This window comes from Haliotis asinina, chromosome 4 (genome assembly GCF_037392515.1).
Source record: "Haliotis asinina isolate JCU_RB_2024 chromosome 4, JCU_Hal_asi_v2, whole genome shotgun sequence".
Lineage (NCBI taxonomy): Eukaryota > Metazoa > Mollusca > Gastropoda > Lepetellida > Haliotidae > Haliotis > Haliotis asinina.
Window position 1 is genome coordinate 7136598 of NC_090283.1, and position 24373 is coordinate 7160970.

General features: G+C 38.5%; 2 protein-coding genes across 2 annotated transcripts in view; one reads left to right on the plus strand and one right to left on the minus strand.

Annotated features, from left to right (window-relative positions):
* Positions 1 to 24373, plus strand: part of LOC137281229 (uncharacterized) — a 56065-nt gene that overhangs the window by 5616 nt on the left and 26076 nt on the right. The gene's annotated exons all lie outside the window — the stretch shown is intronic.
* LOC137282264 (DNA-directed RNA polymerase subunit beta-like) lies at positions 6992 to 8914 on the minus strand. Its single transcript, XM_067813994.1, has 3 exons — positions 8594 to 8914; positions 8012 to 8462; positions 6992 to 7341 (listed from the first exon to the last, which is right to left on the minus strand). The coding sequence occupies exons 1-3, from the start codon at positions 8912 to 8914 to the stop codon at positions 6992 to 6994; spliced, it is 1122 nt and encodes a 373-aa protein (XP_067670095.1).

Genomic DNA, 24373 nt, shown 5'->3' on the forward strand with positions numbered 1-24373 from the left:
ACTCTAAACAGTTTGTAGGCCGGATGCCCATCATAGGCCATTGTTTGAAAATATCCATGGTATTCCTTGCCTGATTGTAACAAATATCCCAGCCGTGTAGTTTTTTTTTCTGATGCCTGGATGACATAGTGACTGATCCAATTTCACCTCGATATTTAATCATGTCATGTGAAAATATGATGTCTATAGGCACGTAGCAAGCCATTTGTTTCATATAAGTCCGAAAGATTTCAAAGCTTTATATTTAGGTGGTTTTGAGAGTTGGCCCAGCTGTCATAGCAAAAGTCATACGTAAATTTGGGTAGCTATGGTAGCTACCCTGCACCCAGCTGGTTTATTATCTATGATAATAGGAACACACAGTTGGTTTATTTGAATTCGTAAAGTAAAAACAACGACTTTGTCATTGGTAGAGAAATCTGAAAATTTTCTTACGTAAAAAACTGATTACACCTATTTACCCAAGTACACAGCAAATGTCTGTATGTATTTCTTATGTAACAACGAAGTTCCGTTAGTATCTTCAAAACAGTTTCGGCCCATAAGTGTTTCAAGGCTGCAGGCGACACAGAGATTACCTCTTCCTTGCTGTAAGTCGTGTTTGATGGTGTAAACCTAGACGTGTTACCTACACGTCCATCAAAGGATTAACCGATAATACACTGATTGATTAATTACTTTTATCTTCTACAGCGGATTTGTCAAAAGGCAGTGTGTGTAGATGTTCTAATCTATACTGACTACACCCGTCGTAAAGTATATGTGTAAAAAATAACATCCTCCCTTCAAAGAATTAACCACCATTGAGCTGATTGATAATTCATTAGATGAAACATACAGCTTTAAGGATTAACTTCTTCTTTACTATGTATAGCGATGTTTCGATGTAGATTCTTACATCGTTTTCAAGCTAGGTGTGAATACAACGAAATATTGAGAAGTTTATATACATGGTATGTTGTGACAAACAGCGGATTAACATTAACGACAGCTTGTGATAGAGTAAACAAGTGGGTAAACATAATAGGAAGAGGCCAATGTGGTGAAGCCATTGGCGAATGGGATATAAGTAGTAACAACAAACAGACACAATGATTACATAGTCTATGGTTTGATTAGGTCTTCAGAGGCCGATGGTATGTAGTATCCTTGGTCTATGTTGATTATAGAGGCGGCGGATTTCAATGGCTTCCAACAGTTTCCTTTTTGTGAAGTCCTGGTTTTGGGTTGACAGGACTTCGAACTCGTCAAACGTGATTCGATGAGTGGGGATTTTTGGTTGATGGTCTGAGATGGCTTGGTGAGTTTAGGGTTGTCCTGGAGCGTGGTGGAGATGGTCCTCTTGACTAGGTTGGATGGATGATTGCCTGTCAAAAGCCCCACAAGGCAGAAGCCCCACAGACAAAAGTTACAGCAGACATAAGCCCCATAGCTAAAAAAACACATGAGACAGAAGCCCCACGCAATGTTTCCTCAAGGTGGAGCAGCTTGGTCTTATGATCCTGGGGATTAATTAAGACACTGAACAAGTGCCATTTTTTTTGTTTCTGTTTGTTTGTTTTTGTTTTGTTTTGTTTTTTCAATGATGGTCTTAAGGAGGAAGGATCACCAACTTCTAGAATGCCCATCAAACATGATTGTTCATTATTGGTTAACTATATTTCTTAGAATGGCGGACATATGCTAACATAATTAAACTCTCAATTGCGCATACGACTTGCGCAGCAGTAGTCACGAATCAGTCACAAATTCTGAGATATCATCCGGGTACTAACGGCAGAAAAACAATAACAAAAGGAGCAACCAGTCCACGAAAATTGTTCCCCGTTAGTGCCCTTTAAACTAAAATGTGATGTGTTATATATATCGGTATTCAGTTGATAATTGATAAATTATCAGTTCATATACATATATGTATGACATGCTGGACATGTATTGAGGAGAAGCTGTCGTGTTTGTCGGGGATTGTTCTGTCTGTGTTAGATAAATCGTACATTAACATCTAAAATATTTAACTTTGATTGTGTAAATACTCACATTATGACAATGCTAACATTGACACCATTCTAATTTATCGAGTAAAATAAGATTGAGTAGATTGTATAGCTTAGAATTTGAATCTGGGCATATTTGGCCAGTTTTGAGACTTTTGCGCTCTACCTTATTACCATTTTACCTGGGGCGTGCATATTTTGGTGTTTTTTAGCATATTTAAATTTATTCATTTATTGATTTCATTATTTTTCATTTTACTGTTAGGGGCCCACTGAATGAGTCTGCTTTGATAACCGACGTTTGACGAAGTGCTGTTAACATGTATGTTATGTAATTCTATTATTGGTATGGAGCGGCATTGATATGCAGGTTTATGTTTGTTTATGTCATCGTTCTGACTTTTATCTCAGTTCGTTGAGTATTTCAACTTAACTCGCAAAGACAAGACCACTGAGGCGAACCATGATGTTTTCCGCGTTCAGTTACGTAATTTCCGCAAAGCGCCTACGACAATTTAAACCTGAAAACGTCGTGTCGCATCCGCTGGTCTTGTGTATTGGAGAAAACAGCCGCCACTTTCAAACGTATTTTAACAATTCCCCCGTGGATCACTAGGTGACACGAACTTTGAAATGAACAGCTGTTTGTGAGGGTATATGGAAGGAAAAAGTAAAAGAGCCAAATATGTCACATTCTAAGGAAATCTCGATTTGATTGTTTTATACGGTGTTGAGCTGACCAATTGGTTTTGGTTTTGTGTATAAACCTCCTTTGCCATGTGGACTTAGAGTCTAAATATAGTGTTACTTATACTGGAGATGTATACAGACTTTATATACAAATATATGATCATGAAAAATCTCGAATTTCGACCATTTGTAGAATTCTCCTATGTGCATTAAATTAATTGTCATTTCACTGTAAATATATTGAAATCAATAAATATGCATGCATGTGTGACTGAACAACCCTGTTTAGTGTTTAACCACTAGTCTGTGAAAGACAGTGACAATGAGATGCATGTGCTCTGGAAAACCTTGTCCGGCACGATATTCCTTTCAATTTACTTATTGTGTGCATGATCATTCTGGATTTTAATTTTGAAAATGTGGTTAAAACATATTTTGATTACTACTTCACTGCTGCTAAACAATACTACAGAATACACAAAACTGGTTACACAAAAACGACAAATTATACCATTGTGATAAGAGGTATATGGGGCTATAGGAGTCCGTTGTGTCCGCCGAGCTAAATTGTCGCTGAACCGTTCCCCCCAATCCTACACGACCTGCAGCTGGTGGGGTGTGGATTCGGGGGAAGGGGGTATCGGAGGAGATTGTCAAGATCACAATGATTATAAAGTATACAGTATATGTTGCGCGTTAAATTTGAAAGGTGACAAGTTTGGAGTGAGGACTTGTGAGCGTGGGCAGTGATGCAAGCGTTGAGCTATTGTTTGTCTGAGGTGTGCAATATGAGACTATTGTATGTGGCTGGGTAGTAGGCTTGGGGTCAAGCAAGCAGCTTGGGGGATATATAAGGTTTGCTGTGAAGATTATGAGTTGGCAACCAGTTTGAAAGTGTATGTGTGTCAGGTTGGCTGTTATCCCTATATATTCAGCTGGTGTGGTATTATGATTTTGTGTCATCTTTTAATGAGACCAGTCTAATGAACTGTTTGTATATGTATTGAGGTTTAGCATTCACCTTATAATATGTAACCTTAGCTTAGATGAAATATGTGTAATATAATTGTTGAAGTTTGGATTGTCAAAGAATTGTGATTTATAATGAAAGCATTTGAGAATGTCCCTAATAATACGGTGGGGTACCAATAATATTCAGACAGCAGTTATGTGTAAAGTATAGTGATAGTGTGGTATATGAAGTAACTGTAAAACAGCCTTGTAAACACATCTTGTATGTGTAAAACCCATATGTTACGTATGTGTAAAGACACCATGTACATGGTGTGGTTTTTGTATTCAGTGTCCCGGGTAGGTGTTACACCCCGTAAGGCTGTCCCGATGATCGTGAGGGATCGACCCTGACAGGCCGCTTGTGTAAAGTTGAACTGACCTGGGTGTCTGGGGAGCGTGCTGCACCAGTTGATCATTAGGGATCAGAAGTGACATGCCGACAAAGTGTTTGGAGATTAACAAGCAGGGGGAGGACCCCTAATATACCACCGAAAGAATAAACTGTTTGAAACCCTACATATGGTGACAACAACACCGACTGTGATTGGAACAGTGAACAGTAATAGTTACTGATTTGTGCTTTCAATGAATTGTTATTGTGCATTTCATCCTCAGTGTAAATGATATAATTATATGATTTGTTGTGCATTTCTTTAAAGTCCTTTGTAGTGTTGTGATATTGTGAGTTGATGGGAGTATTGGTATGACTGTATGTGAGTATATTTCTCACTGTGCTCTGTGATGACTCCGGTGATCGAACTTATTAACTGTGAAAACCAGAACATAGTTGAATCCGTCAACGATTTTATCATAAAAACACTAAGTTTGATATTTTTTACAGAAAACTAATTAACTGATCAATAACCTTCTCACGATTGTTCTGTGTTTCTACAAAGAGCTAGTCATGCACAACAAACCGTAATCCTCTTTTTATGTAGACGTATATGATAGTTGTATTTGACGTAATGATATGTATGCACATATGTTAGTTATATGCTAGTTCATATGGATGACGACACGTGTTTTATTTGCATTATATGTTGTATGGGTGTGGTATTGATATACTAGTAAATTCTAAAGATTGTTCACCAATCCCAGTCAGTGTTTTAGAAACACACAAAAACCAGATAGTGATGAAAGGGGCAGAAAACGGCAGAAAAGGTCACCCCAGTCACCACCCGCCACCTGCCACGAACCCAGGTGACACGTCAGCAATGGCCGCATCAAAATAAATAACAACAGTTCAACTCAAATTCATTTATTTTCCAAAGACCACCAATGGTGGTATGAGAGTATGATATGACATGTCTATTACCTAACAGTTTTTATAGCAGAAATAACATTCACAAACTTTGCTAAGTTTTTTTGTTTGTACAGTAAATCTAAAGAAGTAAACAAAACTTTATACGATACAATGTTTGAGTGTTTCAATAATTTGGTTGGTATTATTTTTTCCTTGATTCGTTAAAGGCAGGACAGCGAAAAATATAGTGAAACCTATCTGCAATTGCTGGGGAGACACATAATTTACAGGTTCTATTTGTTCTTGGAATATTATTCCAGCGCTCGGTTTCAATTGGTAGCCAATGATTGGAAGTTCTGAATTTTAATAAAGGAAAATAAATATATTTGGGCAATAATGGAAAGGCTTCAAATGAGGGTAGAGTTTTAATATTGTCCCTTAGAGCTCATTTCTATGTTATTCCTCCATTCTTGAAAATAAAATGATCTCTTAATCTACCTTTAACCATATTCAACAACCATGTTCGATTGCCCGGGAGTATCGCTCACCTTGTCGGAGATTCCCTGCAAGCTGTCTACACCCCTGCACAACACCCAGGATATGCAGCTCCACCAGCACAATATCCAACCCACCAGGTACCAGTCAAACCCTCCCGTCTAGTCCCGATACAACAACAGCAGCTATCCTAGCCAAATTAGAGACTACAGACAATAAACTAACAAAACTAGACACAGCTGTAAATGGTGTAGCTGATATTAAAAGCAACATTGCCACACAAGAGCTGAAAATAGAATCTCTAGAGAATGTGAAAGAAAGGGTGAGTGCTTTAGAGGAGAGTGCCAGGTTCAGCAGTGACAGCTGTGATGACCTAAAATGTGACAAGATAACCATTGAGAAAGACGTGAAAACTGTAAAAGAACATATGCAAGAACTGTCTGCCGAGTCTCCGAGAAGCCTTCATTGATCAGCGATGCCGCTCAATGAGGGACAACCTCATATTTACAAACAAACCTTTCGAAGATTGTGAACGGGTATTGAGAGTATTTATCAAAACTGAACTGAAATATGAACAAAGTGATGAAATACAATTTAAACGTGTACACAGAATAGGTCAACAACGTTCACCACGCTCCTATGGGGATGTTATACGACCCCGTCCTATCATTGCTAAATTCCTAGTAACAAAAGAAAGAGATGTAGTAAAGAAACATGGACGTGAACAGAATCATATTGTGGAACAATTTCCTGAAGAAATAGCTGACTACAGTAAAACAGTATTGATGCCATTACTCAAAGATGCCAGGAATAAAGCACAAAAAGCAGCTATTGTTGTTGGCAGACTTTATGTGAATACTACCAGCCAAACCTCAGTACCTCCCCCATATAGAGTTCCTCAGACACAAGGAGCCAGGCAGCTAACTACTATACCCAGGTACGGAGACACTGGTGGTCAGGAGCCTGGTCAAACTGATAGATAGCCCATATCCAACCTCATATAAGCATGTTAAGTGTTGCATCCAAGTCTTGAAAACTGAACTGAATCAATGCAGATATACTACTAAAAACTGTTTCAAACCAACGTTACAAACTATTGCTAAACATAAAGTACACCCAAGAGATGTAAACCCTGTTCCGAATGATCACACGAAGGAGACCAAAGAAAAGCACAGTGTTAGTACTGTTGTTGACATGTCACTAACATCTGGTAAAATGCATCAGCGCCTAAATGAGAATACCACTCATAAACAAGTAAACATCACTGAGTGTCCTCTGAATATTGACGCTAATAAAACATTGCAAATGTGAAAAACAATGACAAACATGACGACATTGCCATTCACACTGACATCAGATTTAATAATAGTGTGTATGGTGTGTCCAGTGCTGCAGCTGGTCATGTGAGTACTGACCATGTCTATGTTGAAGACATTGATGCTGAATATATTTATGTCCACCAAAATGATGCTAATCATCTTGAACAAGTATATGTTAAAGACACTGATGTTAACCGCAATAATGCCTATAAAACTGACGTTGAACATGTTCCTGCTCAAAAATTCGTTTTGATTACAATGATCCTAAACTGCTTGCCAATGATACTAATTCTGTTGGTGTTGAACATGCCGATGTTGAACATGCTGATGCTGATCAGGTAAAACATGTTTATGTTGAACAGGTTAATGTCCAACATGTTGATGCTGATCACAGTGGAGCTAGTGTCGTTGATGTTGCGCATGTTGATGTTGAACATGTTGATGTTGAACATGCTAAACATGCTGATATCGAATATTCTAATTTTGAACATGTTGATGTTGAATATGCAAATGTTGAACATGTTGATGTTGAACACAATGACACTGAAGATATTGATCATAATGATGTTGATCATGTTAGACATGCCTATATTGAACAGGTTAATGTCCAATATCCTGATGTTGATGGTGAAAATGCTGATTTTGAACATATTGACCACAGCAACACTGATCACGTTAAACATGTTCATATTGAACAAGTAAATGTAAAACATATTGATGTTGATCACAATAATATTTATAATGTTGATGCTGAACGTGTTGACACTGAACATAGTAATGTTGAACATGTTGATGTTGAACATGTTTTGGTTGATCACAGTGATACTGGTCAGGTAAAACATGTTCATGTTAAACAGGTTAATGTCCAACATGTTGATGTTGATCACAGTGGTACTACTGTGGTTGTTGCTGCGCATGTTGATGTTGAGCATGCTAAAGATGTTGATATTGAATATTCTAATTTTGAACATGTTGATGTTGAATGTGCAAATGTTGAACATGTTGATGTTCAATACAATCAATGATATTGATCATGTTAGACATGCCTATATTGAACAGGTTAATGTCCAATATCCTGATGTTGATGGTGAAAATGCTGATGTTTAAAATGCTAATGTTGAACACATTGGTATTGATCACAACAATACTGTTCAAGTTAAACATGTATATATTGAACAGGTAAATATAAAACATATTGATGTTGATCACAATAATATTAATAACGTTGATGATGAACATGTTGACATTGAACATACTAATGTTGAACATGTCGATGCTGAACATATTTCGGTTGATCACAATGATACTGGTTCTGTTGATGTTGAACATGCTGATGTTGAACATGCTGATGTTGACCACAATGATACTGATCAGGTGAAACATGTTTATGCTGAACAGGTTAATGTCCAACATATTGATGTTGATCACAATAATACTACCATAGTTGATGTTGAACATGTTGATGTTGAACATTTGGATATCCAACATGTTGATGCTGATCACAATGATATTGATCATGTCAAACATGTGTATTTCGAACACGTTAATGTCCAGCTTATTGAAATTGATCACAATAACACTGATAGTGTTGATGTTGAACATTTTGATATTGGACATGTTGATGTTGATCACATTGAGACTGATATTGTAGATGTTGAATATTTGGATGTTAAACATGTTGATGTGTTGATGTTGACCACAATAATCCTGGTCATACAAGACATGTTTAAATTGAACAATTTAATGTTCAACATATTGATGTTGATCACAATGATACTGATTATGTTGAACACGTATATCTTGAACAAATCAATGATGAACATATTCATGCTGTTCACAATGACACTGATCATGTTCATCTTAAATATATTTATGTTGAACAAGTTAATGTTGAACATGTTGATCACAATGGTGCTGTTGAATATATTGATGGTGATCTTGTTGATGTTGAATATGTCCAGGCTGAACAAGATAATATTAAACATAGTGATGTTATTCAGGTTGGTAGTGATCATGGTAATGTTGACCATAGTGATAAGAACAATGTTGATGTTGATGATGTTGAGGTTACTGGTGTCGATAATGATGATGCTGAGAATAATGATGTTGATAACAATGGTGTTGATAATATTGATGTCGATACTGATGATGATTGGCATCAATGTATTAATGCATTGTGATCTCCGCAAACGACTTGAATATGCTGAATGTTTAAACTTAATTGAAACAAAAGACATTCTTGGTTTTCAAGAAACTAAAACTGACATATTAGATGATCTCCATACCCAAGGCTACACCTTATACTTACAGCATAGAACTAGATCAATGAGAAAGTCAGGTGGTATTGGAATTGCTGTTAGAAATACGTATAAAAAATTTCATTGATGTATTAGATAAGAAAAATGATTGGACAATGTGGGTAAAAATATCTAAAGACTTATTTAAACTTGATAATGACATTTTTTCTGGGAATTGTATATATCCCACCCGAAGGCTCAAATTACGTCACCAATGACACCTTTTCTGAATTAAAAAGTTCTATTCTGGAAATGTTAACAATGAGTGATTATATCACACTAATGGGTGACTTCAACGCAATATCAAGTACGTTATGTGATTATACTGAGTATGATAAGTTCCTCACCGAGGAGTTTGATTTAGACGAAACTGAAGATATTTCTCCTGTAATGTATTTAAATAAGAACCATTTCCAATAGAAAGGTCATCGCAGGATTATGGAAAAGTAAATAACTTTGGTTACAAATTGATAGATATTTGTAAAAATCTGAATTTGTGTATACTGAACGGAAGAATGGGTAAGGATAGAAATGTAGCTAAAGTCACCAGCAATGACAAAAGTTTAATAGATTATGTTATTACTGCTCCGCTTTCTCTTAAACTATTTACAACATTTGGCGTTCTGGATTATACACATTTGATCTCAGATGTGCATTGCCCAGCATCATTCACTTTGAAAGGCGTAGGAATTGATAACTCAAAATTACTCGCTCACGCCCCAAACCCTCACACAGATTCTATATCGAAACCTAAACATTACAACGTTGAAAAGAAAGTTGAATATAATAGACTAACAGATCTTGCACATCTTTCGTTATCCAACCATGCAGACTTGTCGATTGTAGACACGGTCTCGGATAGCTTCACGCACGTTCTAGTTAACGCCGCAAGTGAAACATTCGGTACGAGAACACCCGCGCGCCATATCAACCGTAAAAAAACAAACAAACCTTGGTTCGGTAAAGAATGTAGACATATTAAACGCCGATTCAATAAAGCTAAACGCCGAGTTAAAAAGTCTAATACCCCCGCCAATGTTCAAAGACTCCGTAGAGAATCGAAAGCTTACAAAATATGTTTAAATAAGCATATCCGAATCCATAAAACCCCACCCCAAAGAATGTTTAGATGTAATTTAAAGAAATCACCCAAGCAATACTGGAACGCCCTCGAAGATATACGCTTCGCTGGAAATGAAAAATGTCCTACTATCAATTTTGTATGATTATTATAAAGCTTTAAATGTCAACGACCAAGATGACGACGACGGAAATGAATCCACACACGAAAAAACAGATTTTAATCTCGACTGTAGAATATTAAATAAAGATATCACTCTAGACGAAATAAAGAGAACTATTACAAAACTGAAGTGCCAGTGGAAAAGATAATGTTGAAAATGATTATATTATTGACTCATTGGATATGCTAGCCCCGTTTTACATCGACTTCTTCAATCCTATACTTTCAACTGGCAAACTTCCCGAATCGTGGCTAATCGGTATTATAAAACCCGTATGCAAAAATAAAGGCGATCAAAATGACCCCAATTCATACAGACCAATAAAAATCTTGAGTTGTGTGAGAAAATTTCTTCACATGTATTTTAAATGCTAGGCTTTCGGAATTCCTAGAAATGAACAATTTAGTTACCCAGGTTTCAGAAACTTTACAACAATAGATAACATGTTTGTTTTACATATGCTTGCAAATATAATGTCCACTCAAAAACAAAAACTCTTCTGCGCGTTTATTGATTTCACGAAATTATTTGACACTGTTTGGAGAATTGGTCTGTGGACGAAGATACAGAAGATTTGAATTCACGGTAAATTCGTCACGCTTATTACAAACATGTACGATAACATTAAATCAATTGTAAAATTCAACAATGATTCCTCTTGCCATTTTCCTTGTGAAAAGGGTGTTCGCCAGGGGGAAAATTTGTCCGCGCTCTTATTTTCAATCTTCTTAAACGATTTAGAAAACCACCTGTATGAACTCGGCTCCGATGGAGTTAAATTAGAGGTGTTCAGTGAAAACGAACCACAAGTATTCTTACAACATTTAGTACCTTTATATGCTGATGATACTGTTCTTTTCGGAAAAACAAAAAAAGATCTTCAAAAATCGTTAGACTCTTTTTATGACTATTGCGGAAACTGGAAATTAAACGTTAATTTATCAAATAACAAAAGTCGTTTTCGGAGCGGGGCCGGCTAAAACATCAAGATTAGAATTTAAATATGGAAATAGAAAATGAAATATCGTTGACAGCTATGTTTATTTAGGAATATAATTCCATAGAAATATAAGATTGGTTACCGGCATTAAACGAGTAGTAGCAAATGCCAGAAAAGCGATGTACTCTCTCTTAAAGAAAGCACGAAATGCAAATCTACCACTAGATTGTCTTATGTCAGCTTTTGATGTCATGATATCACCAATCCTTACATATGGATCAGAAATATGGGGACATGAGAAACTAGAACTTATTGAAAGTGTTCATTTGAAGTTTCTAAAAATTGCTCCGGTCTTAGAAACTCCACCCCAAACTTTATGGTTTATGGCGAATTAGGTAGAACCCCTGTAAACATAAGAATTTATGTCAATATGTTGTCTTTTTGGCATACACTCGCGTCAGCTGAGACGATCAAACGTTCTCATGTTTTATACCAATATATTAGTCATGACTATGAACAACACCCTACAGCATATCCTTGGTTACACTCCATAAAGCATTTATTAGGCAGAATCGGTTTATCCGAATTATATGTAAATCCCTGGGCATATTCTACAAAGTCCTTAGTTTTAAAAGCAAAACAAATCCTAACAGATCAGTTTATTAAAAAATGGCAAGAAGATAAACGTTCCAGTTCCAAGGAATTCTATTATCAATACTTTTAAAAAACACTGTCCTTTGAAAAATAGATTTTATTTCCAAAATCTATACACATCCCTGTTTTGAAATTTAGAACCTTAAATCTAAACCTTCCGATCGAAACTGGTAGATGGCAGAACATACCGACAGAAGAAAGAATGTGTAGATTATGCGACAGCAACTTAGTTGGGGACGAATTGCATTATCTTTTTTAATGTATGTCACTTAATTCTTACAGACAATCATTCATCCCTCCAACATATCACAGCTGAGCCAATTTATCATCTCTTAGCAAGGTTATGTCGCCTGCCAACGTTAAACTTACCAAAGGTTTATCACTTTTATTTCTCACTTGTATGAATTGTTACGTAAATGACTCACCATCATGACGCATGTTTATATTTATATTGTGAATATTGTATATTCTTTGCTCTTGTACCACCAATTGTGTTTCTTATGAGAATAAAAGAAGTTTAAGAGCATTGAGACTGAAGAAACAGTCTCCACCGGAGTAAAATCAGTGATGCAATTTCTTGATGCAGCTGGCCACAAATTGAAGCAGAATTAAAAACATTTGATCATGAACTGGAACAATGATGTTCGTACGCACAAGTATACAAGCATATACTCGCACACATCACCCTAGGAGTTACACAATCTCCTCCGATACATACGGTAAAGTATTGCTGACAGAGGTTTTACCATATCCGTTTGTTGTTAAATACAAACGTCTTGCTGAGCAACGGGCAATAGAGCAAAACAGGATATAGCTGAATCATATCGCTGAGAAAACTGTTCCGTAGATCCTCATATAATGGGCAGCCAAGCAAAAAATTAATCTCATCTTCCACTGTCTGATGCTGGCGCAGCTTACTGAGGCGATGTTCAAGAGGTGTTTTCGGTCGAGTAAATCTTCCACGTTCTACCTCTAAGGGGAGAGAACCACAACACAACTTAGCCAGAATACAGGGATGGGATCTAGGAATCAATTCTGTAACGTAGGACTCTGTTACCAATGAACTTAAAAAGCCTATATGTTCTAAGTTAATTTGACTGACCACGATCGTTCAACAACTGTCTCACGTTGAGATCTCGTTGCTCATCACGAGATTGGATCCACTCACAGGACATTTTAACATCAAGTCCGGTGCAGGTGTAGGCGATATGAGGGCAAACCAGTACATTTCTAGTGTCAAGTCGGTATGTTATAGCTCCCTGGTATCCATTGTCGATTCACCGTAGACTAACAGCTAGTCTCTGAAATGAACATATTTTACTGAAAAAACGTTCATAGTGAAAAACAATAATATAATGAAATGGAGCCCTGAGACATTCTTCATTTTCAGACGCTATGGAAATCTAGACTTGCCACATTTTCTAGACTTGCGTGGGCTTTCTTGGATACATATAAATCAGGGTCTGTACGACAGACTAGATTCACCGCGAGGATAGACTAAATTGTGCCGATAAAAACTTCTTTCACACATACATTTTATTTTAGAGGGGAAACATACCTTTACTTGAAAGGTGTTTGCAAGTAAAACTTTTATGACTTAAAAAAATGTTAGGGTGTATTTGAAGAGAGTGAAAAATATGACATATCTGTTCTGATCCGCCACTGAAATACTACACACTTTTCTTTGAGTGTTTCTAGTTATTTCTTGAAACACATCTTTCATATACACCTTTAATTCTTATGAGGGAATGTACTGTCAAGAGAAAATGTGTTTGCAAGTAATAGTGATAGTTTCATAATCAAAAAAGAAATGATAGCGTGTATGTGATGTGTTTACAGTGTTTTGAGACAGTTTCACACTTTTTATTAGGGGTAGGTGACAGTGTCAGTTACCATTTTGTTAATGACCATGCCATTCAAAACATCCAATAAGACATCTGAATTAATGTAAACAAAAATTACTCAAAGTAGACTTTTTAAAAAGGACAGGTTATGTTAACACGCGTCTCGCGATACTTTTGCATTTTTGTTTTGGGAGTAAAAGCCGTTGTGTATCATTTATTCTTCCATTCGTTCACATATATGTACTTCTGTCTTTTATTCTTATTCTTTCATTCATTCACATATATTTCTTGCTCTTAATTCCTACCATAATTCATTCATTCTCCTTAAAATTCCGACTGATACAATAAACTGGCTGAAGTACTGTTAAACCAGGGATAATCTACAACAGGGATAGGTCACTCGCTTGCTTTCTTTACCATTTTTAGTAATTAACATGTGCCTCGTCAAGCTCCAACGCACACAGTGACTTGGCTCGTTCCCAGCTATACTTCAGCTGTGTTTAACAAAACTTCAGCCACTTTATTGTATCAGTGGAAATTTTGCAATGAGTGAATAAATGAATGAATGAATGAATGAAGAGCAAGAATTATGTGAATGAATGAAAGACAGAAACAATAAAAGAAAGAAGTAGGTGAATGAATGAAAAAATAAATGATACACCCTTCCCTCCCAAAACATGTTAAAGAACGCAAAAAATATCGCGAGAACACTTCTGTTAACTCAATCTGTCTTTTTTAAAAATCTACATTTTTGTTAACATTAATAATAATTAATTCAGATATCTTATTTCATGTGAGGAATGGAATGGACATTAACAGAATGTCAACTGACACTGTCACACACCACTCAAAAACAGAAACTGTTCAACTGTCACAAAGAAGGTCCCGGGGTAGAATAGGCCTTCAGCAGCCCATGCTTGCCACAAAAGGCGACTAAGCTTATCTTAAGAGCCGACTAACGGGATCGGGTGGTCAGGCTCGCTCGTCATCGGTTCACAATTGCGCAGATCGATGCTCATGTTGTTGAGCACTGGATTGTCTGGTTCAGACTCGATTATTTACAGACCGCCGCCACATAGCTGTAATATTGCTGAGTGCGGCGTAAAACTAAACTCACTCACTCACTCACTCCTATACACCTTTCCAGTTTTGTCAAATAATAAGATCAACAAGAAAGAAAGAAGTTATGGAACTATAACCCTCAAACATCACAAGTATCAATGGCGGATCATGCTTTTCCCACGTGGCGGGGTAAAACTAAATGATTTATTCTCCTTCGAAAGGCCACTTGAATCAATCAGAAATGGGCATTCTTAAATGAAGTAGGATAAATGTGCCCTGTGCATGCTTATGAACCTTGAGCTTGCAGTTACATTTCATCAGTTGTGTACAAATATTGGTCTAGAATAATTTTTAAAATCCTTTAGTCTTAAATATGTATTGATAAAAAGGGCTCCATATAGGTTCTTGTTGACATTGTTGGTAGTTATTGCCGTCTTGGGAAGGTAATAATGTCTCAAAACGTTTGAAGCTAATACACCAGGCTTATACTTGTAGGATATTTATGTTTGTAAGGGATGGCTAAATTTGTGCACTTTCGCCAACGTATGAAGAGACCATGTAAGTCCATCTCGGGTCCTTGCAGGTAGAAAAAGTACTGTAAGTCTCCCTGATGATCTACCGTCAGTTCCCACCGTCAGTTCTCATTTTGTATGGCTTGTTGGGTATTTTGTGTATTGTCCGAAAGGTGCTCTTATATAACTATTAAATGCTAGGTTCAAATCTGACTGATATTCTTTTACTGTCTCTTGCTGACAGTTTTTCTTAATATACATCTATTTGTTATCGATGTTTAACTGGGTCACGTGAGGATATGACAGGTGAGGATATGTCTGGTGAGGATATGACTAACATGCTGCCGAGGTGACGGCATATATTAACACACTCTCACTCAAATTGTTTTTTTATGATTTGTTTTAATTTTGCTATCGAACTGTGATAATAAGGACAATCTGAAACAGTTTGCATTGTGGCTTCATTAAATGTAGGAAGAATTTTATCAAATTTATCACCCATGAGTAAAAATGATTTCGTCAACGGGCGAGATATTTTTAAATTGCTCTAGATTAACTGAATAATTATCAAGTCAAAATGATATCGGTGCCAAGTTGCCCATAAATGTACTTTCATTCATATAATACCTCCAAAACACTGGATAAAGATGCATTTGGAGTAAAAGGAAAGTGTCTCGTCCATGGGCCAAGTGTTTTTCGCCCATGGGCGAGATTTGTTTTAAATCGCTCTAAATTAACCGAATTAAGTCAAAATGAGTTGAATTTTCTGTCAAGATACTCACAATTGTACTTCCATTCATTTACAATCCCCAAAACATGTAAAAATGTATTTAAAGTAAAGGTAAATATTCTCCCCCATGGGCCAAATGTTTCTCACCCATGGGCCAGATTTTTCAAAATCGCTCTTAATTAGCGGAATTAAGGCAAAATTTGTTTCTTTTTATGTACAACCTCCAAAACATGGACAAAGATGTATTTTGGGTAAAACTAAATATTCTCGTCTATGGCCTGAAATGTTTTTTACCCATGGGCGAGATGTTTTTTAACATCGCTCTAAAATACCGGAATCAAGTCAAAATGAGTTGACATTTTTGTCATGATGCCTAAGAACATACTTTCATTCATTTACAACCTCCAAAACATTAATTCTGGGCGAAATTAAACATTCTCGCCCATGATCGAATGAGTTCAAATTTTGAGTTTTCGATTTTTGTTTTTTTCAATTTTTCACCCTAAGCACACATTAATAATTGCTACATGATTATTTTTGTCAAGTCTTTCGTGAGAGAGAGGCCACAATGCGGAGAATTTCTGGACTTTTGTGTTCTAGTGTTTTGCGTCACCCTTGTGGATTCAGTAATAAGCAGAACTAGGCCATACGTAATTAGAATGATTGTATCTTAATATTGCTCGTGTCGAGCATATTGGCATTGAAATCTCCTAACATGAAGAGTCTAACATTTCTGTTTAAAACCACTGCAGAGGAACCATCAATCAAATCCCATTAACGATTGCTTAAAGGTCATATGCAAAGCAAACTGGGCTTACAAAGTATCAAAAATGCAAATTCAAGTTATCAGATGTCAGGATAGTTATATAGACATTGACAATTTACGAAGTTGAAAAAGAACGCGATAAAAACCGCGGAATCGGAGTTGAACACAGTACTGGGGTGAAAAGTGCTCTCAACAGGTGTGCTGAAGTGCGCCCATAGCGCATGCGTAGTGATGATGTTAACACGACTTGGGGCGGGAAGCCAATTCTTCGCTGTGGTGGAAGTTGGAGAACAAGAGATGTTTCTTGCTGATTCGCAAACCACGTTTTCAAGAAAATGCAGCATTAGAAATATCAATTTCAGTGTTAAAATGGCTCAGCTTTTAAACCGAAATGTTTTAATACATATCTATGGGAAAATATGTTGTTTGTGATATCTTTTTCTTTCACAGACTAAAATCAATGTCTGTTTTGACACCCGTGTGTCATTCTGCCTGTCTGCTAATCACTATAGGCAATGCACACCTTCAATCATTGACCACATGAAATGTGAACATAACACTGTGAGGCTATACACCAAAAGCAAAATATATTGATTATGGCTCGTGCACCTGAGTTCTCTCTATGTGACATTATATAATTACACAGACGGGCAGGTGTGATACTTGTACACATGACATATTACTATGTCTGTGGGTCGCAAACAAACTGCATCCATTTTTCCCGAATGACTGTATAGGGCGGAAACCGGTGTAATTTCAAGTCCTGCTTTGTATTTGGGCGAACGAAGCCACGCAATAGTTCACCCTCAGCGTATCAGCAAATGAACCAGTCAATATATGACCTCCTTACCGTGCACATCCATCCGGTCTGACTGGGTTCGGTCTCCCGGGTTTGCGAGGGAAGTAAACCCAAGTTTATTTTTGTGTGTAGTCACTTCGACCCAAATAGCACCTATGCCGGGAACATCAAGATCTCCTGCTCGTTTATAGAACAGGTTACCATTCACGTATCCTTCCCTCCTCCCCTTGTCAGTCTATCTTCATAGTCCTTCCCCTCCTCCCCTTGTCACTCTATCTTCATGGTCCTTCCCCCTCCTCCCCTTGTCACTCTATCTTCATGGTCCTTCCCCCTCCTCCCCTTGTCAGTCTATCTTCATGGTCCTTCCCCTCCTCCCCTTGTCACTCTATCTTCATAGTCCTTCCCCTCCTCCCCTTGTCAGTCTATGTTCATGGTCCTTCCCCTCCTCCCCTTGTCAGTCTATGTTCATGGTCCTTCCCCTCCTCCCCTTGTCACTCTATCTTCATGGTCCTTCCCCCTCCTCCCCTTGTCACTCTATCTTCATGGTCCTTCCCCCTCCTCCCCTTGTCAGTCTATCTTCATAGTCCTTCCCCTCCTCCCCTTGTCACTCTATCTTCATAGTCCTTCCCCTCCTCCCCTTGTCAGTCTATGTTCATGGTCCTTCCCCTCCTCCCCTTGTCAGTCTATGTTCATGATCCTTCCCCTCCTCCCCTTGTCACTCTATCTTCATAGTCCTTCCCCTCCTCCCCTTGTCAGTCTATGTTCATAGTCCTTCCCCTCCTCCCCTTGTCAGTTTATCTTCATGGTCCTTCCCCCTCTTCCCCTTGTCAGTCTATCTTCATAGTCCTTCCCCTCCTCCCCTTGTCACTCTATGTTCATGGTCCTTCCCCTCCTCCCCTTGTCAGTTTATCTTCATAGTCCTTCCCCCTCTTCCCCTTGTCAGTCTATCTTCATAGTCCTTCCCCTCCTCCCCTTGTCACTCTATGTTCATAGTCCTTCCCCTCCTCCCCTTGTCAGCTTATCTTCATGGTCCTTCCCCCTCTTCCCCTTGTCAGTCTATCTTCATGGTCCTTCCCCTCCTCCCCTTGTCAGTTTATCTTCATAGTCCTTCCCCTCCTCCCCTTGTCACTCTATGTTCATGGTCCTTCCCCTCCTCCCCTTGTCAGTTTATCTTCATGGTCCTTCCCCCTCTTCCCCTTGTCAGTCTATCTTCATGGTCCTTCCCCTCCTCCCCTTGTCAGTCTATCTTCATGGTCCTTCCCCTCCTCCCCTTGTCACTCTATCTTCATAGTCCTTCCCATCCTCCCCTTGTCACCCTATCTTCATGGTCCTTCCCCTCCTCCCCTTGTCAGTCTATGTTCATAGTCCTTCCCATCCTCCCCTAGTCACTCTATCTTCATAGTCCTTCCCATCCTCCCCTTGTCAGTCTGTCTTCATAGTCCTTCCCCTCCTCCCCTAGTCACTCTATCTTCATAATCCTTCCCCTCCTCCCCTTGTCAGTCTATCTTCATAGTCCTTCCCCTCCTCCCCTTGTCACTCTATCTTCATAGTCCTTCCTCTCCTCCCCTTGTCACTCTATCTTCATAGTCCTTCCCCTCCTCCCCTTGTCAGTCTATGTTCATAGTCCTTCCCCTCCTCCCCTTGTCACTCTATCTTCATAGTCCTTCCCCTCCTCCCCTTGTCACTCTATCTTCATAGTCCTTCCCCTCCTCCCCTAGTCACTCTATCTTCATAATCCTTCCCCTCCTCCCCTTGTCACTCTATCTTCATAGTCCTTCCCCTCCTCCCCTTGTCACTCTATCTTCATAGTCCTTCCCCTCCTCCCCTTGTCACTCTATCTTCATAGTCCTTCCCCTCCTCCCCTTGTCAGTTTATCTTCATGGTCCTTCCCCCTCTTCCCCTTGTCAGTCTATCTTCATGGTCCTTCCCCTCCTCCCCTTGTCAGTCTATCTTCATGGTCCTTCCCCTCCTCCCCTTGTCACTCTATCTTCATAGTCCTTCCCCTCCTCCCCTTGTCACCCTATCTTCATGGTCCTTCCCCTCCTCCCCTTGTCAGTCTATGTTCATAGTCCTTCCCATCCTTCCCTAGTCACTCTATCTTCATGGTCCTTCCCCTCCTCCCCTTGTCAGTCTGTCTTCATAGTCCTTCCCCTCCTCCCCTAGTCACTCTATCTTCATAATCCTTCCCCTCCTCCCCTTGTCAGTCTATCTTCATAGTCCTTCCCCTCCTCCCCTTGTCACTCTATCTTCATAGTCCTTCCCCTCCTCCCCTTGTCACTCTATCTTCATAGTCCTTCCCCTCCTCCCCTTGTCACTCTATCTTCATAGTCCTTCCCATCCTCCCCTAGTCAGTCTATCTTCATAGTCCTTCCCCTCCTCCCCTTGTCAGTCTATCTTCACGAAGTGGCGGGTGATACCCGGATATAAGAATAGAATCATTTCTTACGCCATGACATAACGTGAGTGAGTTTAGTTTTCTGTCGCACTCAGCAATATTCCAGCCATATGGTGGCGGTCTGTAAATAATTGAGTCTGGTTAAGACAATCAAGTGACCAACAACATGAGCATCGATCTGCACAACTGTGAATCGATGACATGTGTCAACCAAGTCAGCGAGACTGACCACCCGATCCCGTTAGTCGCCTCTTACGAAATGCATAGTCGCCTTTTAAGGCAAGAATGGGTTGCTGAATCCCTATTCTACCCCAGGACCTTCACGGGTTCCATGACTTAAAGATCATATATGCTCTAGGGGTTGCAAACGCACAAACCACCCATTGACATCGTTATAAATGAAACCCCGCCATTAAAACTGCTCATTTCGATCTTTAATTACCATAAATCGACCTTTTTGAAAACAGTGCTCAACTCTCAGCCGCAAACGCAATTCCAACCAATCAGAGCGGCGTGGCTCCGTGACGTAATAGTAGGTATAGATATGAGGGTGTATGTAGAATTCATCTACATTTCAGGGGGTAAACTATTTCATTTACAGGTTTGATCAAAAATGAAATCGCGACAGCCGTATTGAAAAATGAAAGCTATATGTTTACACAATCTACTATCCTTTAGTTTTGTCTCCTGCTTTTCCTGGTTTCCGAGTTACAACCCTTGTTTTCATAGACGATTCTGTCAAACTCACTTGGTGTCGCTAGGTTGTAATCCGTGTTAGGTGGTACAAACCTACACGTTATTTGTCATCATTCACAATTTATAACAGGTATAAATAGTGGTAGCGCGTAATGAATTATATATCACTCGTTTTTGTGGATATTGATGGATAAATGGACAAGGTAATAGCCTGACATTGCTCCTATATAACTTTAATTTTTTTTAATATAATATTTGTATTTTGTTTTGATTAAGTTGTCGTAGCTTTTAACAGAATCATTGTTTTCGTCGTGAAGTGTAATGATACAGGCGACATGCATTAGGGCATGCGTGCGAATTATGATTCTAGTAGAAAGTAGTTTTGAGTTTCTAACTTGATGAAAAGAAACCATAATCTCATTAATTCAAATTGACTTTAGCCCCTGACTTCACGATTTTCAAAAATGGCGGCGCCCTATCTGAGGTTGAATACTAAATTTATTTAAGTTTGTTTCCACCGACATACAAAATCTAAATTTCTTTCTACTGGTAGTAAAATATGTATTTTATTGATGGACAATAGGATTTTGCATGGCATTGCGTATAACATAACAATTTCGCTCTTGGAAGCGAGGTGGAGGTCAGTATAATATTATTTGCAATATTAGTGTCATTCCGACCCCCACCTTGCTTCCGTGGAAGAAGTCGTTAAGGTACAAGTTGTGTCATACGAGAGATTGAAATTTATAATCAGTATGAATGTATGTATTGTTTTAGCTATGTAATAAAAGACAGAATTTGGAAGAATAAGTACTGCTTCTTCTGTTTCTGAAATATTATATTTACTAAGTGAATATTTTAATATTATCCCCTTTTATTAAAAATTAAGAAAAAAAACCAAATTATCCATGTTCATTTATACCAAATGTTCAGGATAATTAATATGAAGTAGAAAACTGCAGTGTTTTTTTTTTTTTGTTTTTTGTTTTGTTTTGTTTATTTTTTTTTTCATGATTTAACCATACTGTGATTTGACATTTCATGCATCACAACCGTTACTGATATTATAATAAGCAGATGTCAGTTGTGCCCATGTTTATCGTATTTCAAAAAAAAATGCATGGGTACATGTTTGTGATGACTGACATAATTCGTCCGTTACTGTTATTTTTCAATTACTTGACTTCTCTCCCTGCCTACTAAATATTTGTGTTGTGAAAAATCTCAATCCCATCTTGTATGACCCTATGAAATTTATCAAATATGACTTTCAGTGTTTCTCATTTCGCGCATCGCATCCTCTCCTCGCTGCAGTGAATTACACGAATGCAACCATATCGGCCGTAATACAAAGAGTACATATAGAGTCAGTACGTACGGTTTAGGTTGTCAAACGAATGCGCCGCTTACTTGCGATGCCAGTGTGGGAGTGGCATATACCAGAATGAAACTTATCCAAGTCTGAATAGAGAAACCGGTTCATTATTCGGGTTTCAATTTATCGTCCCTGTTAAATTTTCTACGTAAACGGATAGGCCCCCAATTCCGTACGGATTCACCGTAATACCGTAAACCTAACCCCACAATATCGTACATGGTGCTCAATACCGTGCATGCAAGGCCGTCGCCCCATCTACGACTACGTCGACGATGAGGAATCGCCGTCGGACTTCTAATATGTGTGTGAGTGACAGAGCGGGTCTCCACATCAGGATCATTAGCCACTCAGTCCTAATGTGCGTTCTGTCACATATTTACCACTGTGTCACTCAACCAAACAATAATAAAACATGGCTGCTGCTGTTTTCATCTCTACCGTCGACTCTTGTCTTCCCTTACTCTTGTCCACCATCCTAAACTACCACCCGAGAGCAACCACGACGGACGCTCTTGGACACTCGTAACAATTGCATTTTGCAAGTGTTTGTCAGTAAAGTGCACAGTGTCTCTTTTGGTGGTGTGTATGGGCATTGCATTGATTGACAGGTTAATACGCCCACCCACAAATCAAGGAGCTGTGCCAATAGTGCCAATAGTGTTGTTGCCTGTGACGACATGGCGAAACTTGAAATAATTCGATATAAGTAGCCTTTTTGCTGACATAATTCGTATCATGTATTATTTAATAACGAGTGAAATATATGTACAAAATGAAAACGTGGAGGCATGAATAATATGATAATAATTTTTACCCCAAATGATAAAACAGTTAGAGCAATGTGTATTTCCCATCATACTTTACACACAGAATACTTTACATACAGAATACTTTACATACAGAATACTTTACATACAGAATGGAACTGACTTAAACTTGATTTCCCTTTGAGTCACTACTTTATGGGCGAATTCCTTCTTAGTTTTTGTTTAAGTTATCTCTGCTCTTTTCTGGCCTTCTTTTCTGCTTCATTTTCTCCGTTTCTGCTCAACTTTTTGTCTTTTCATTTCAATGATATGATCTCTTGTCAATATTCTGTGTGAGGTCAGTTTTCTGGGATTGACTTCAGATCTTCCTATGACGTGGTTCTGATATGGTCATAACGGACACTCCGTACTTTTGGGCCGCTCTCCGGAAAGGCCCTCTTTTGTTCTTTTTTCCACCATCTAGAAAAGAAACAATAGTAGATTAACTCGAATAAAAAGAACAAAAGCTTCATGACTGAACAAGATATTCACTTATTTCAGTAACAACCGCAGTGTACAGTGTTCCCAGAAATTATTGAGAAAATCTTTGTTTTTTTCTAATGATGCTAAGATTGGAAAAAGGGCTTTCACTATGCACTAAGCATACTAAATAAGGGAGACAACTCTTGAAGGCTTAGAAGGCAGCTCATTACGTCAAGAGTTATCTCCCTTGTCTGAGCAGACGGCTTCCTGTGTTGACATGGCAGAATTTACAGCAAGAGAGAAAAGAAAGCTCATTCTAGATGATTTTGAAAGGGGTGAGGCTGATGCTAAAGTGTTAGCTTGTAGACATGGTATTCCTCTGTCTACAGTATACAGAACTTTGAAGAATATTCAAACAGGAACCGGGATAGAGCACAAAGCAGGGGCAGGTCGGCCTAGGAAATTCAGTGTTGTGGATCGCCGAAGACTTGGGCAGATTGTGAGTAGGGGCAAATTGAAAAGTGTTGAGAACATCAGAAATGAAATGATTAGCAGAGGAAGTCCTCAGGTATGCAATGAAACAGTTAGGCAGGAATTACAGAGACTTAATTGGGTGAAAAAAAGATGAATTCCCTCGCCGTTGATGAAAGATGCACAAAAGCAAAAACGTTTAAACTGGTGTCGGGCTCATGAAATTCAAGATTGGGATAATGTTTTCTTTTCGGATGAAAGTTCTGTTTGGCTTTTCCCTAATTGTGTGAAAAATTGGACCAAAGATACTGTCAAACCTATCTACCAGCGACCAAAACATAGCCCGAAGTTTCACATGTGGGGTGGCATATCGGCTCGCGGAGTGACGCCATTGTGTGTTTTCACGGGAAACTTGACAAAAGAAAGATACGTTGACATTCTAAATGGTCACCTTCTTCCGACAGCACAAACATTGTATGAAAATGATTGGATTTTCCAGCATGATAATGACCCAAAACACACTGCGAGCTACACAAAACAGTGGTTGTCGGGCGAAAATGTTCAAGTTTTAGACTGGCCCAGTTACAGCCCAGACCTAAAC

Bases quoted from the DNA above. Each gene is read 5' to 3' on its own strand.
- LOC137282264 (XM_067813994.1), bottom strand. From the start codon at position 8,914: ATGCCAATCATCATCAGTATCGACATCAATATTATCAACACCATTGTT. The intron at 8,463-8,593 runs GTGAACAGCATG...TTGTATGACCAG, and splicing joins TGAACATGATCAGTGTCATT to GATTATTGTGGTCAACATCA. The intron at 7,342-8,011 runs GTATGTTCAATG...TGTTCAATATAG, and splicing joins CATCGACATGTTCAACATTA to GCATGTCTAACATGATCAAC.